This window comes from Poecilia formosa, unplaced genomic scaffold, assembly GCF_000485575.1.
Source record: "Poecilia formosa unplaced genomic scaffold, Poecilia_formosa-5.1.2 Scaffold733, whole genome shotgun sequence".
In the NCBI taxonomy this organism is placed as follows: domain Eukaryota; kingdom Metazoa; phylum Chordata; class Actinopteri; order Cyprinodontiformes; family Poeciliidae; genus Poecilia; species Poecilia formosa.
The window spans coordinates 131,666-142,703 of NW_006800672.1; the positions used below are offsets into that span (position 1 = coordinate 131,666).

Here is an 11,038-nt window from a genome sequence, read left to right on the forward strand (position 1 = left end):
AATATACATCAGTCTTTACCCCTATTTCACTTAAACTCCAGTCGTTTTTCATTTTAAGAAGTATCATGTCTACATTTACCTCAGGAAACAGCCATGGAGGAATAACACTAATTGGATTAATCTGGGCTATTTTCTTATCCTCTAATCCATACAATTTGGTCCATTTACTTATCATCCATCCAAATCCATTACTTTTGAACTTTGCATATTCCCAACAGTTTTGTAATATAATTGATGTTACTTTTTCTTCTTCATTACTTTTAATTTTCATCCAATAAGCTAAAGCTAATTTTATTCTTCTCATTTCCAGTGGGGTCTCTCCAGTCTCTATTAAGAGAGCATTAATAGGTGTTGTTTTCACTACTCCTGTACATATACGTAACGCCCTACTCTGTAGTCTATCCATCTTTTGCAGTGTTGTTTTAGCTGCTGCTCCATATGTTGCTCATACGGCTGGAGGCGGGGCTTAAATAAGTTGAAGAGTTTGGGGAAAACAGGAAGTGGGCCCGCAAAAATAAAAGTCTTAATTGACTAACTGCGGGTTACAAACGCGAAATTGTTATAGAAGAAAATACTTTAGCAAGAGTCTGGATGAGAAGAAATAAGAAATGTATTAAAACCTTGCAAGGTGAGAACAGAAATACAGAGTGAAGGGGTCTGTCAGTCTTTTCTGACCAACAGTGGATCAGGCTTCCTTCCATTTAAAGGTTCTGGTCAGAGAAGAGAGACTTGATTGGGCTAAAGGTGTGAATCCCTGGTTGTGATGTATCAGGGATCCTGTGGAGCCCAACTCAGGTGGTCTGGCTTTTTGTCTATTGTTAAGGAAAGAGGGCAGATAAGTTCTACGTTGGGGAAGCAACAATAGATGGTTTCCAGGATCAAGGAGCTCTCCCCTGCTGTTATGACACTGCAGAGGTCTATGTGAGAGCAGCTTGACCAATCTCATGTTGAGACTATGTAGAAAAACCTAAAGCAGAAGAGGGGCGAGGAGCACATTATGAAATTTTCCATTACAGTTTCTCTGTCTGCTGCCATGAGATCCTCCTTGACTGGGAGCCGGTTGTTCTTCAGGTAGTCGCTTTTCTTGGTTCCCTTCCACAAGGCGTCTCGTGCAATTCTGGACATGTGTTGGAAAGCTTTTTACATTTTTTTTTTTTAAGAATTATTACAATTCAAAAAGTTTTGACCACAGTTTAATTTTTTTATTTGACATTATTTTTATTTATTTTTTTTATTATTGAATAATTGTGATCAAATTTAACTCCATAAGTTTGGAACATGTTTCCTGATCTATCAGGCTGCAAACATTCCCTTCAGCAGACATCCAAGATATTAATTTTCAGATCCAGACTCAAAACAGATACTGGTAACCGTTCCCGCTTCAGTCTTCTGACTGTAGTCTGAAACACATGGGGGATATTTCCTCCAGGGCCGATGTAGGTCTTCACTTCAGGGTTAACTCCCTCACTTGCCCATGAGAACATAAACCACTTGGTAGCACTGAGGTGGTAAGAGGTGAATTTAATAGCTTTGGCTTAACAATTACAGGCCACACAGACAGTATTCAGCCCATTATGGAAGGCTTCTCCAGAACCCAGAGAGGAAGAAGAGCTAGGTAGAAATTTCTGTAAAAGAAGTGATGCCTGGTGTTCTGCTGCTGGTGCTGATGGAGATATGACACGAAAACACAGGAGTTTCAACAAGAAGCCACAGCAAAGAGATTACTGTGGTTGTTTCAGAGTAGAACCACATTGATCCTCATGGAGGAGAAGCATTATTATTATTATTATTATTATTATTATTATTATTAGTAGTAGTAATAGTAGTAGTAGTATTAAAAATGATAATCATCCTCCAATTACAACCAGAAGGGGGCGCCTATCTCCTTGTCTTCTGCATCACTACCCTGGATTTTCTTCTTCATCACATCCATGAATCTTCTTCATAGTCTTCCTCTTTCTCTCAGCTGTGGCTCCTCCATGTTCCCTCAGGCCAGGTTCATCCAGTGTGTTTTAATTTAATATATCATAATTTAAGACACTTTAATGAAATTCTTGTTTCCTAATAAAAACAATAAAACATTTTGTCAATTTGTCATATTTTAAAAACCTGTAAAAGTGAAGCCCCTCCTCTCTGCAGCAGACGGACCAGCAGCAGGAAGTAGGCGGCTCAGCCAGCCGTTCTCAGCTTCAGTGAAACATCGTCAGGTCAGATCACTGAGAAGAACAATGGAAGGAACATCTCACTGTCTGATCTGTAAGTAGACAAGTTTTAGTCTCTTTCTGCTGGATCAGCATTTCTCTCTGTCTGAGAGACACTGGAGACATTTTACTGGACGGATTTAATGATAGAATTTTATCTGTCTTATAAAGTGCATAACAAACAACAAAATAATGGATTTAACTTTTATAAATAGCAGCATCTAAGTATACACTGTGTGCACAATTATTATGTAAGTTGTAGTTTTGAGGATTCATTTATAGTTGAACAACTACAGCTCTCAGTCAGTCCAAAATGTTAGTAACTTCTCAAACCTGAATATTCAAAGTGAGATTTTGTCTTTTTTAGGACATTATCTATGTGTGAAGGATTATTGGGCAACTATTAGTGTGCAGAAGGATCATCCAACTGAATTAAATCTGAAAATGCTCCATCTCACTTGTTTATTGTTACAGTGAGAATAAAACTCAAAATTGACCAACATTTCTGCCATTTAAAGATAAATCAGTGACAGAGCCATATTTATTTATTATTTATTTATTAGCCTTCCTCTGATGGAGTCGGTCAGTTTCTTGATCTGCTGACGATCAGCTTCTCGTGCAGCAGCAGCCTCGGCCTCCAGACTCTGTTCAGAGATGTGAACCGTTTCAGCGTAAATCTCCAGCTCAGGTTCTCCATGGGGTTCAGGTCTGGTGAGGAAGGGGACCACTTCATTATTCTTCCATCTTTAAGGCCTTTACTGGCCACATAGTGGAGAACTTTGATGCCTGCAGTGGAGCATCGTCCTGCATAAAAATCATGCAGACTTTTTCCACTGCTTGAAGAAAGTGTTTCTAAAACCTGGCAGCAGGTTTGGGAGTTAATTCTGAGTCCATCTCCAACCCAAAAGGTCCAACTGGCTCATCTTTAATAATACCGGCCCGTAGCAGTACCCCGCCTCCATCTTGCTGCTGTGTGATGCAAAGTGCAGCTCTGTGCCCAGCACTGATCCTCCATCAGTCTCTCATCACATCAGTCCCTTTGAAAACCCAGATCTGTCTTGGTCCAGTCTTGATGTTTCAGCTGTGTGTCTGGCTCAGTGGGGTCAGAGTTCAGCCTTCCTTTCCTTGGCAGGTCTCTGAACTTCTTGTACTTCTGGATCTCCATCAGGTTGCAGTTCTAGAATCTGACGGCTCTGGAAGATAATGGATTCCTGGTAGCTTCACGTTTGATTCTTCTCTAATCTTTGGCAGTTCATTTATGTCTTTTTTTCTTAACATGTTTCTTGTGACCCAAAACGTTTGATGGTTCTGTGATCATGACCCGGTTTCAACAGTGCTAATTTCCTCTGAAAGACTTTTTACCATTTTGGACTTTTCAGAGTCCCTTAAATCTGTTTTAGGCCCATTTGACCTGATAATAATCATCACACCGTGATACAGAGTGTTGATCTCCCTCACTATGCAAACACACATCAGCTGATATGTTTATGTTCAATAAGCGTTTAAGTTTATACAGCTTGGAGTTGGAAAATGTGCATAAAAATAAAGATGTGGTCAAAAGTAAAAATGGCCTATTAAAGTAAATATAAAGTCTAAAATGACACAATTTCAGAGAACATTGTTTTCAACATGTTCAGCTTTAGTTTATAAAGAACGAATGTTTATTTTTCTCTAGTTCTGATCTTCTTGCTGAGCTGCTCTACAGATCCAGGTTGGTGAACTTTGATACATTAAGATTATTTTAAACATTGAAAGATGTCATTTGAGAATTTAATGAAAAATATTGATTTGGATCATCAATGAATATGATTTTTTTTCAGCTTTAACTGATATAATAATTGAATCTCTTCAGTCTCTCCAGCTGCTCTGACTGTGAGTCCCAGCAGATCTCAGTTCTTTGAAGGAGAATCAGTGACTCTGATCTGTGAGGATGAAAACAGCTCTGATGGAGGAACTGTGAGGAGAAACACAACCAAAGACACCAGGAAGCGATGTGAAGATGATGGATGGGGTAAATCAGCTGGTTCTACCTGTGAAATCAGCTACTTGTACCCATCAGACTCTGGTCTGTACTGGTGTGAGTCCATGTCTGGATCCTCCAGCAGCAGCAGCATCCAGCTCTCTGTCTCTGGTAAGATCAGACTGTGGAGTTAGTGTTGCTGTGTGGAAATGGATGAAATGCTGTAGTTTGTCTCTGTGTTGAGGTGGATCAGTGATCCTGCAGAGTCCTGTCCTCCCTGTGATGGAGGGAGATGACGTCACTCTGAGCTGCAGAGCAAAGAGTCCAGCCCACAACCTCCCAGCTGCTTTCTATAAAGATGGCTCCTTCATTGGTAATGAAACTACTGGTAACCTGACCCTAAACCCAGTGAGGAGATCTGATGAAGGCCTCTATAAGTGCAGCATCAGCGGTCAGGGAGAGTCTCCATCCAGCAGGATCTCTGTGGAAGGTCAGAGGATGAAAATATTATCTTTGGTTTTCATTAGAAATTGATGGACAATTATTTAATAAATTGCTTTATTTTAGAACAACCATCAACAGGTTCTGGTCCTCAAACCACGTCTGATTCTCCACCCTCTCCTTCACCTCCACCATCATCTTCACCTTCCTCCCAGTTGGTTCTCTACATCCTCTCCCCTCTAGGATGTGTGACTCTTGTGGTTTTGCTGCTGATTCTGGTTCTACTGGTGAAACAACATTTTAAGAGAAAATCTGAAGGTAAAACAAACCTTTGTTGATCTATTCTCTTTCAATTCAATACATTTTACATTCACAAACAAATAGGTTAATCTAAAAAAGAATTAAAGTAAATTTTGATAAATTTTGTTATATTTCAGGAAATCTTGAAAATGGAGAGGAAAACATCACTTCCAGTGATATCCACGTTTCTCATCGACGACAGAAAAACAAATCAAATCAAGGTGAAATTGTGTGTTTGTATTTGGTACTGTCATGAGGTGTGGGTGTAGGTGGTGAGGAGAGACGCAGCGAACCCAGGTTATGGTGAAAATAATGAATTTAATGATGAAGCTCACAGTCCAAAAACAGGCAGCACGGCAGAAAGACAGGCACACAGCCAAATACCGGTAGCAACTGATACACAGGACAAAAACGAGAGCTAACGCTATCCAGGACTTTACAGTTCTACTGGAGCGGAAACAAGACGTGACTTAGACAAGGACCCGACGAAGAACACAGACACAGGTGGGTTTAAATACACATGGAGGGTAATCAGGTAAGTAGACACACCTGGGAGACAATCAACGGGGAGGACAGGACAGAGACTCACAGGGAACAGCACTACACAGAAAAACTCAAAAATAAACACACAAACACAGATCGTGACAGGTAATGCTGCAGAACTAAAATGAGTTTCACCACTTCAGCCACTTTATGTGAACATATTGACATTTTTAGCAAATATCTAAGATACGCAGTGTGTAACTTATTTATAAAACTCAGATACTGCATATGTATTAACTGTGTTTTAGAAACAGATTTTAATAAAGGCTGAAAGGCAGATAGATTTACATTCCAAGACTCTTAGGAACAGAAACTATTTAGATAAAACGAATTAATTCTCTGATATTGGCAACATGGAGGAATAAACAGGTTGTGTTGGCAATATTTTAGGAATAAAATCATTTCAGTAAAGTGAAGATTTTTAAGTGAAGAAGAAAAGTTGTTTAAGAAAGTGGTGTCTATTGAAACATCATAGCTTACAGTGAGTAGGGAAAATATTCAGACTCCTGAAAATTTTCACTTTCATTGCAGCCATTTGCTTAAACCAAAACAATTCATATTTTTTTCTTATGAATGTAAACTCAGCATCCAGAAGAAATAAGAAAATGTAGAATTTTTTTCTAATTTATTAACCCCCCTGAAATATCACATGGTCATAAGTATTCATACCCCTTTCTGTGACACTCATATTTAACTCATGGTGTTAGGATCTTCTGATCCTCCTTGAGATGGTTCTACTCCTTCACTGGAGTCCAGCTGTGTTTAATTAAAGTGACTGGACTTGATTAGGAAAGGCATGTAGCTGTCTGGGAGAAAGTTTCACAAACTCAATTGTCACTGCAGCCGTCCATCAGTCGTATGAAAGTCCACGTAGAGTTTGATTAAAAACACAAGGAAGTCAAGACAAGTTTATTTGTATTAGCACATCTCAGCATCAAGGCAATTCAAAGTGCTTTACATAATAAAAACACAAAAAATGTAAAGTCATAGAACATACAGTCAACATTTGAAACAATACATTTTGTCTGGTGGCATAATTACAGATCATAATGTTTAGCATGTTGGTTAGCGAGGAGTTTGTTACCAGCAGTAAAATGGGGAACTTGAGGAACTTCCTGTGAAACTTTCGGTTGAGGAGATGATGGACTCGGTCAACACAATGAGTAAGAACCAAGTGTAGCATGGATCTTACCCATTGATTCTGAATTGTGTCTTGTGGGACATGACAGCCAGACAACAGCTGATCTGAAGGCACTTTTAATGCTCCTGCATTCAAATAACAGAAAATAGTCTAAACAGGCTTTTTCTCATCACAGTGCTCCACAGCGCCTGTTTAACCATGAACAATACTATTTTCAGCACATGGATGTAGCATTTTCATTAGCAATGTTTCATGTAGCATAAGGGCAGCTAAATGTCTGCCAACACAGTTCTAGCACTGTTTAACAAAGTTCAAGTGCTCCAAAGCACAGGCGTAACTTCCTGAAGAACTGGTGTGGACATGTCCCCACCAACTGAAGGGGCATGAAGGGGGCAGCCCCCACCAATATTTCCTCCACCGTTTTTTCTTTATTTGCCTGCATCTATGTGTGTACAGTCACTCAGTAGCAGCCGCGCGCTGTATTCAAAGTAATAACAGCCAGATAATGCTTTTTAAAATTCCTTTGTAAAACGTAAATGGCAAGTCCGCTCAGTGATCTAGTGGATTGGACATCACTTGACCAATCCACTAGATCACCACATTCACTTTACATTGAGTCAGAAACATCGGTGGTTGGGAAAATGACACAATCAAAGAATCTGAGAAGGAGATGCAAAGTTTTGATACCACAGCAAGTTAAGATCCGAGGAGATCACATTTCACAGGTCAATAAAAAGCTTTTATCAAAAAATAGACAAAGTGGACAGAAATTTATGCTAGCTTACTTTTATCACCTTGGCAAGAACTCTTGCTGCACAGTTCTGAGTATTTCGGTTGCACGACATGCCGGCTCAGACGTCGCCCGGCCAAACNTGAAACTAAATCAGCTTCTGGTCCAGACCAAAGGACTTTCCTGGTGTGGATTCATTCACACACAGACATGAGAACCCCTCGCTACTGTAAGCTACAAATAGAAAATACCAAATATCACCAGAGAGAACTGGAAGAGTAAACGCTTTCTGTTGACTGACCTCTGACCCACCTGAGTCCCTGAGCAATCCTGGACTGGAGGAGAGTCCAGATCGTCTGTCGGACGTTAAGACCCAAATCTGGAAGGAGAGTCGATGTTGATGTTTCTGTTACTGAACACTGAATTAAAACATCTTTATTCCTTCAGCTGCATTTTTAACCATTATTTTACCAGGAAGTCCCTGGAGATTAAATCTCCTTTTCCCACCAGTGTCCATTAATCAAACTGATTTAATTAGTTTCCGATGTTTCTGTGATTCCAGATGTTCCTCCAGGATCAGATGACCTCTGACCTTCAGTCTCACCATGACGACCAGCTGACAGGTTCCAACTCATCTATTATCAGACTATAACTGCTGATTATCTTAGTTCAGGTTTTCTATCTTTCTTTATGCTTCACCTCAAGGCCATCTCAATAAAAATGTCTTGAATATTTTTTTCTCACAAACTGTTTATTTCATTTTTTTTTAAATGTGAACTGAACATGTTCAACTGAAACAAAGTTTTTGTTTTTGTGTTTTTGAGTTTTATTCTAACCAGAGTAAAGTTCAGAGAAGTTTAGGAAGAAAATTAAATATTAAAATTAAACAAATTAAAATGTTTAAACTGCAAAAACATCAATGTGTTAAATGATGTCATTTTTAATTATTTTTGCTTTGTTTTTAACCAATGAATGCTTTCATAACTAATGAGAAAAATAAAGAATATTCTCATTTCAGGTTTCCATCTTTGTTCTTTAGCATAAACTCATCATGAAATTTTCACAGTGTTTTCCTCTGCAGATGATTGTAAATGGACTGAACTTGCAAAGCGCTTTATCTAGTCATTTTGGCCACTCAAAGCACTTTACACTGGAGTCATTTTCACCCATTTGCACTCACACATTTATACACCGATACGTAGGCTATTTGGGGCTAAGTGTCTTGCCCAAGGGCACATTGACATGTGCCAGGAGGAAGCTGGAATTGAACCTACAACCATCCAATCACAAGACGACTACCCACACAGCCACAGTCGCATCTTACACAGAGCGGCTTGTAATGTGGGATTCTTACCGGTCCGGGATAAATCCATCCTCCTGTTTCTTCTCTGGGCCTTTTTCCCTTTGCAAAGAAACTTTCCAAAGACACCTGATCCTTTTCTTACTCATTTTGCTGCTTGTGGGCTCAGTGTTGGCGCGCAAGTAACTGAGAGAATCCGGTTAAAGGATTTTTAAAATAAAAGATCCTCCAGACTCAAATAATACATAAAACGGAAATATTTAATTATTTCTTGCGCAGCCCGGTACCAATTGGTCCACGGCCCGGGGCTTAAGGACGACTGCTCTAGACTCTTATATCAATAAGTTTTTTCATGAATCTCCAAAATTCACGCAAAATCAACAGATCCCCACATTTCTCTCTGATTTTACTGCTAATTGTTTTCACCATTGGTCAATTAAAAATGTCAAGTTTAACAGTACAGAACTTAACACTGCAAAAACAATCATAAAATCCCAGATAGACTGATCAGTGTGAAAAGATCATATTTTTAAGAAACACACATTGAATGCATAAACAAACAGATGTTTATTGATATTTTAACAGTCTAATGGGTTTTATCAATAGATTCTGACACAACCGGCCATTTAAGAACATTCAGGGACGTGAAATGAAAACGAGTTTGACGTCCCTGCTTTGGAGTTTTTAAACTGGTAAACATTTTTAACACTACAGGGTTTATATCTCAGTTCTCTGAAGTGACTTTAAACCTGGAAGCAGATCAAATGTTCAGATTTTTAAATGTTTTTAAACTGACTGAACAGCAGCAGGTTCTGAAACCCAACCCCCTCAGAAACGGGCCTCAAGTTTCTGCTGCTTTTTTTTTTTAGAAAAATGTCTTCCTGTTTTCTAGAGGAACTGAAACCAGTCGGTCATGTTCCAGAAACACATCATGATTCTCACTATAAAGGTGTTAAAACCAACCAGGGTGTTTGGAGGCTGCAGTCGCTGCTCTGGGTTTGATTCTCAGGCTTTGGCTGTATGTTGTCTCTTCTCTCTCCTCCTTATTTTCTGTTCATGTATTGTCCAATAAAGGTCACTGAAGCCTAAAAATCTTTAAAATAGGGCTGAAATGATTCCTTGAGTGATTTGAGTACCTCAGTTATTAAAATTCCTTGAGGAAAATTGATCTGCCTCGAAGCCTCGTTATATTATGTTTTATTATTTAGCGCACCTTGTTTCGGCCAGGACTTTATTTGTGCTCTCACTTCCGCCTGAGTTGTTGACGGAAGCTAAGTGCTAGCAGGATAATGTCCAGTTTTCAAGTTCGGCCTAGGAGGATTTTACTGATTCATCATAATGCCGGGGTTTTTGTCGTTTTTCGGGGGACCAATAAGTATCCTTAAAATCAGGGCCGGCCCAATCCTCCATGGGGCCCCAAGCCAAATGTGGTTTTGAAGCCCTCTAGTTCTCCTAACAATGTGGACTGGCTGCAATCAGCAGTCCAATCATCAGGTCATTCACACACCTGCTATAAACTCATTGCATCTCTGGCTGTTTACATTATATACATAATAGGACACATTTATTGGCCAACTGATTTATCCACCAGTTGATTTCTGGGAGCCGATTTCCTTCATTTTGGGGGATCGTGATCTGCTGATACTTACATGTGAAGTCCATCTTATCCCCTGATCTTCATCAGCAAAAGTTTATAACTCATCCTCTGTCCTCTTCTGCTCTGCAGTGAGACGTTTGACTGACAGACCAACCAGGTCTGAACCTTTACAGTTAACAATATTTACCCACTGTGGCAACTCAGAGACTTTCTTGCTACATTTAATGACATTTCAGACAAAAAAATAATAATATCAGCCAAAACCAAAATCAGCAGCTCAGGCTTTTTAAAGATCGGTAACGAGGGATCGGCCAGAAAACTGCCATCGGTGCAGCTCTACACACATTCATGACATTCTTTGATTAAATTAATTTCTCTTAAGCATTACTCCAATAGCTAAAAATGTAATTTATACCAGTTGAGTCTTTCTCCTCTGAGAATGTGGACCGGTACCGGTACTGGACTGATTCTGAGCCTTAATGATTTTAACAGAAGTTTCTCATAACTTAGAAAAATAATGTTTGTTTAGCCACAAAATGCTTCTGCTCAGCAGCAAACAGCAAATCCCAACTACAGCAGAGAGCAGCTCATCCATGTAGCCTGAAGTAGAAACATTTAGCTAGACGATGTCTGACACTGAGAAGTTTTAATTATCGTTATCAAACCTTATCAAACTCGGCGTTTTGAAGCCAAAATACCTCAGAAATATACAGAACCACCATGAGAATCAACTCATTTACAGTTAAACTCAGTTTCACACAGAGAGCCTAGCATAAATGTCTGGCTGTTGAACTGGACCGGTCCAGGTCGCTATCAGGCTAATTT

The 11,038-nt window shown here is 39.4% G+C and overlaps 1 protein-coding gene and 1 long non-coding RNA gene across 4 annotated transcripts in view; both read left to right on the forward strand.

Annotated features, from left to right (window-relative positions):
* Positions 1 to 2,127: 2,127 nt before the first annotated feature.
* On the forward strand, positions 2,128 to 8,060 carry LOC103131249 (Fc receptor-like protein 3). Of its 3 annotated transcripts, none has more exons than XM_016666514.1 (5): positions 2,128 to 2,256; positions 3,877 to 3,912; positions 4,054 to 4,332; positions 4,406 to 4,651; positions 7,879 to 8,060. In XM_016666514.1, exons 1-5 carry the CDS (start codon positions 2,229 to 2,231, stop codon positions 7,905 to 7,907), a joined length of 618 nt encoding a protein of 205 aa, XP_016522000.1. In that variant the 5' UTR covers positions 2,128 to 2,228; the 3' UTR covers positions 7,908 to 8,060. The 3 variants fall into 3 exon arrangements, with proteins under 3 accessions (XP_016522000.1, XP_016521998.1, XP_016521999.1); XM_016666512.1 differs by lacking the exon at positions 7,879 to 8,060 and adding an exon at positions 4,818 to 4,920; XM_016666513.1 differs by lacking the exon at positions 7,879 to 8,060 and adding an exon at positions 4,818 to 4,920 and having other exon boundaries at positions 4,063 to 4,332.
* Positions 8,061 to 9,182: 1,122 nt separating this feature from the next.
* LOC107834725 (uncharacterized) overlaps positions 9,183 to 11,038 on the forward strand; it is a 12,346-nt gene continuing 10,490 nt past the window's right edge. Inside the window, exons 1-2 of the long non-coding RNA XR_001660539.1 lie at positions 9,183 to 9,260; positions 10,632 to 10,635. This is a non-coding gene — a long non-coding RNA (uncharacterized LOC107834725). The remainder of the gene's footprint in view (positions 9,261 to 10,631; positions 10,636 to 11,038) is intronic.

Coding starts and splice junctions, on each gene's coding strand:
- LOC103131249 (XM_016666512.1), top strand. CDS start 2,229: ATGGAAGGAACATCTCACTGTCTGATCT. Junction 2,257..3,876: donor AACATCTCACTGTCTGATCT/GTAAGTAGACAA, acceptor ATTTTTCTCTAG/TTCTGATCTTCTTGCTGAGC. Junction 3,913..4,053: donor GAGCTGCTCTACAGATCCAG/GTTGGTGAACTT, acceptor GAATCTCTTCAG/TCTCTCCAGCTGCTCTGACT.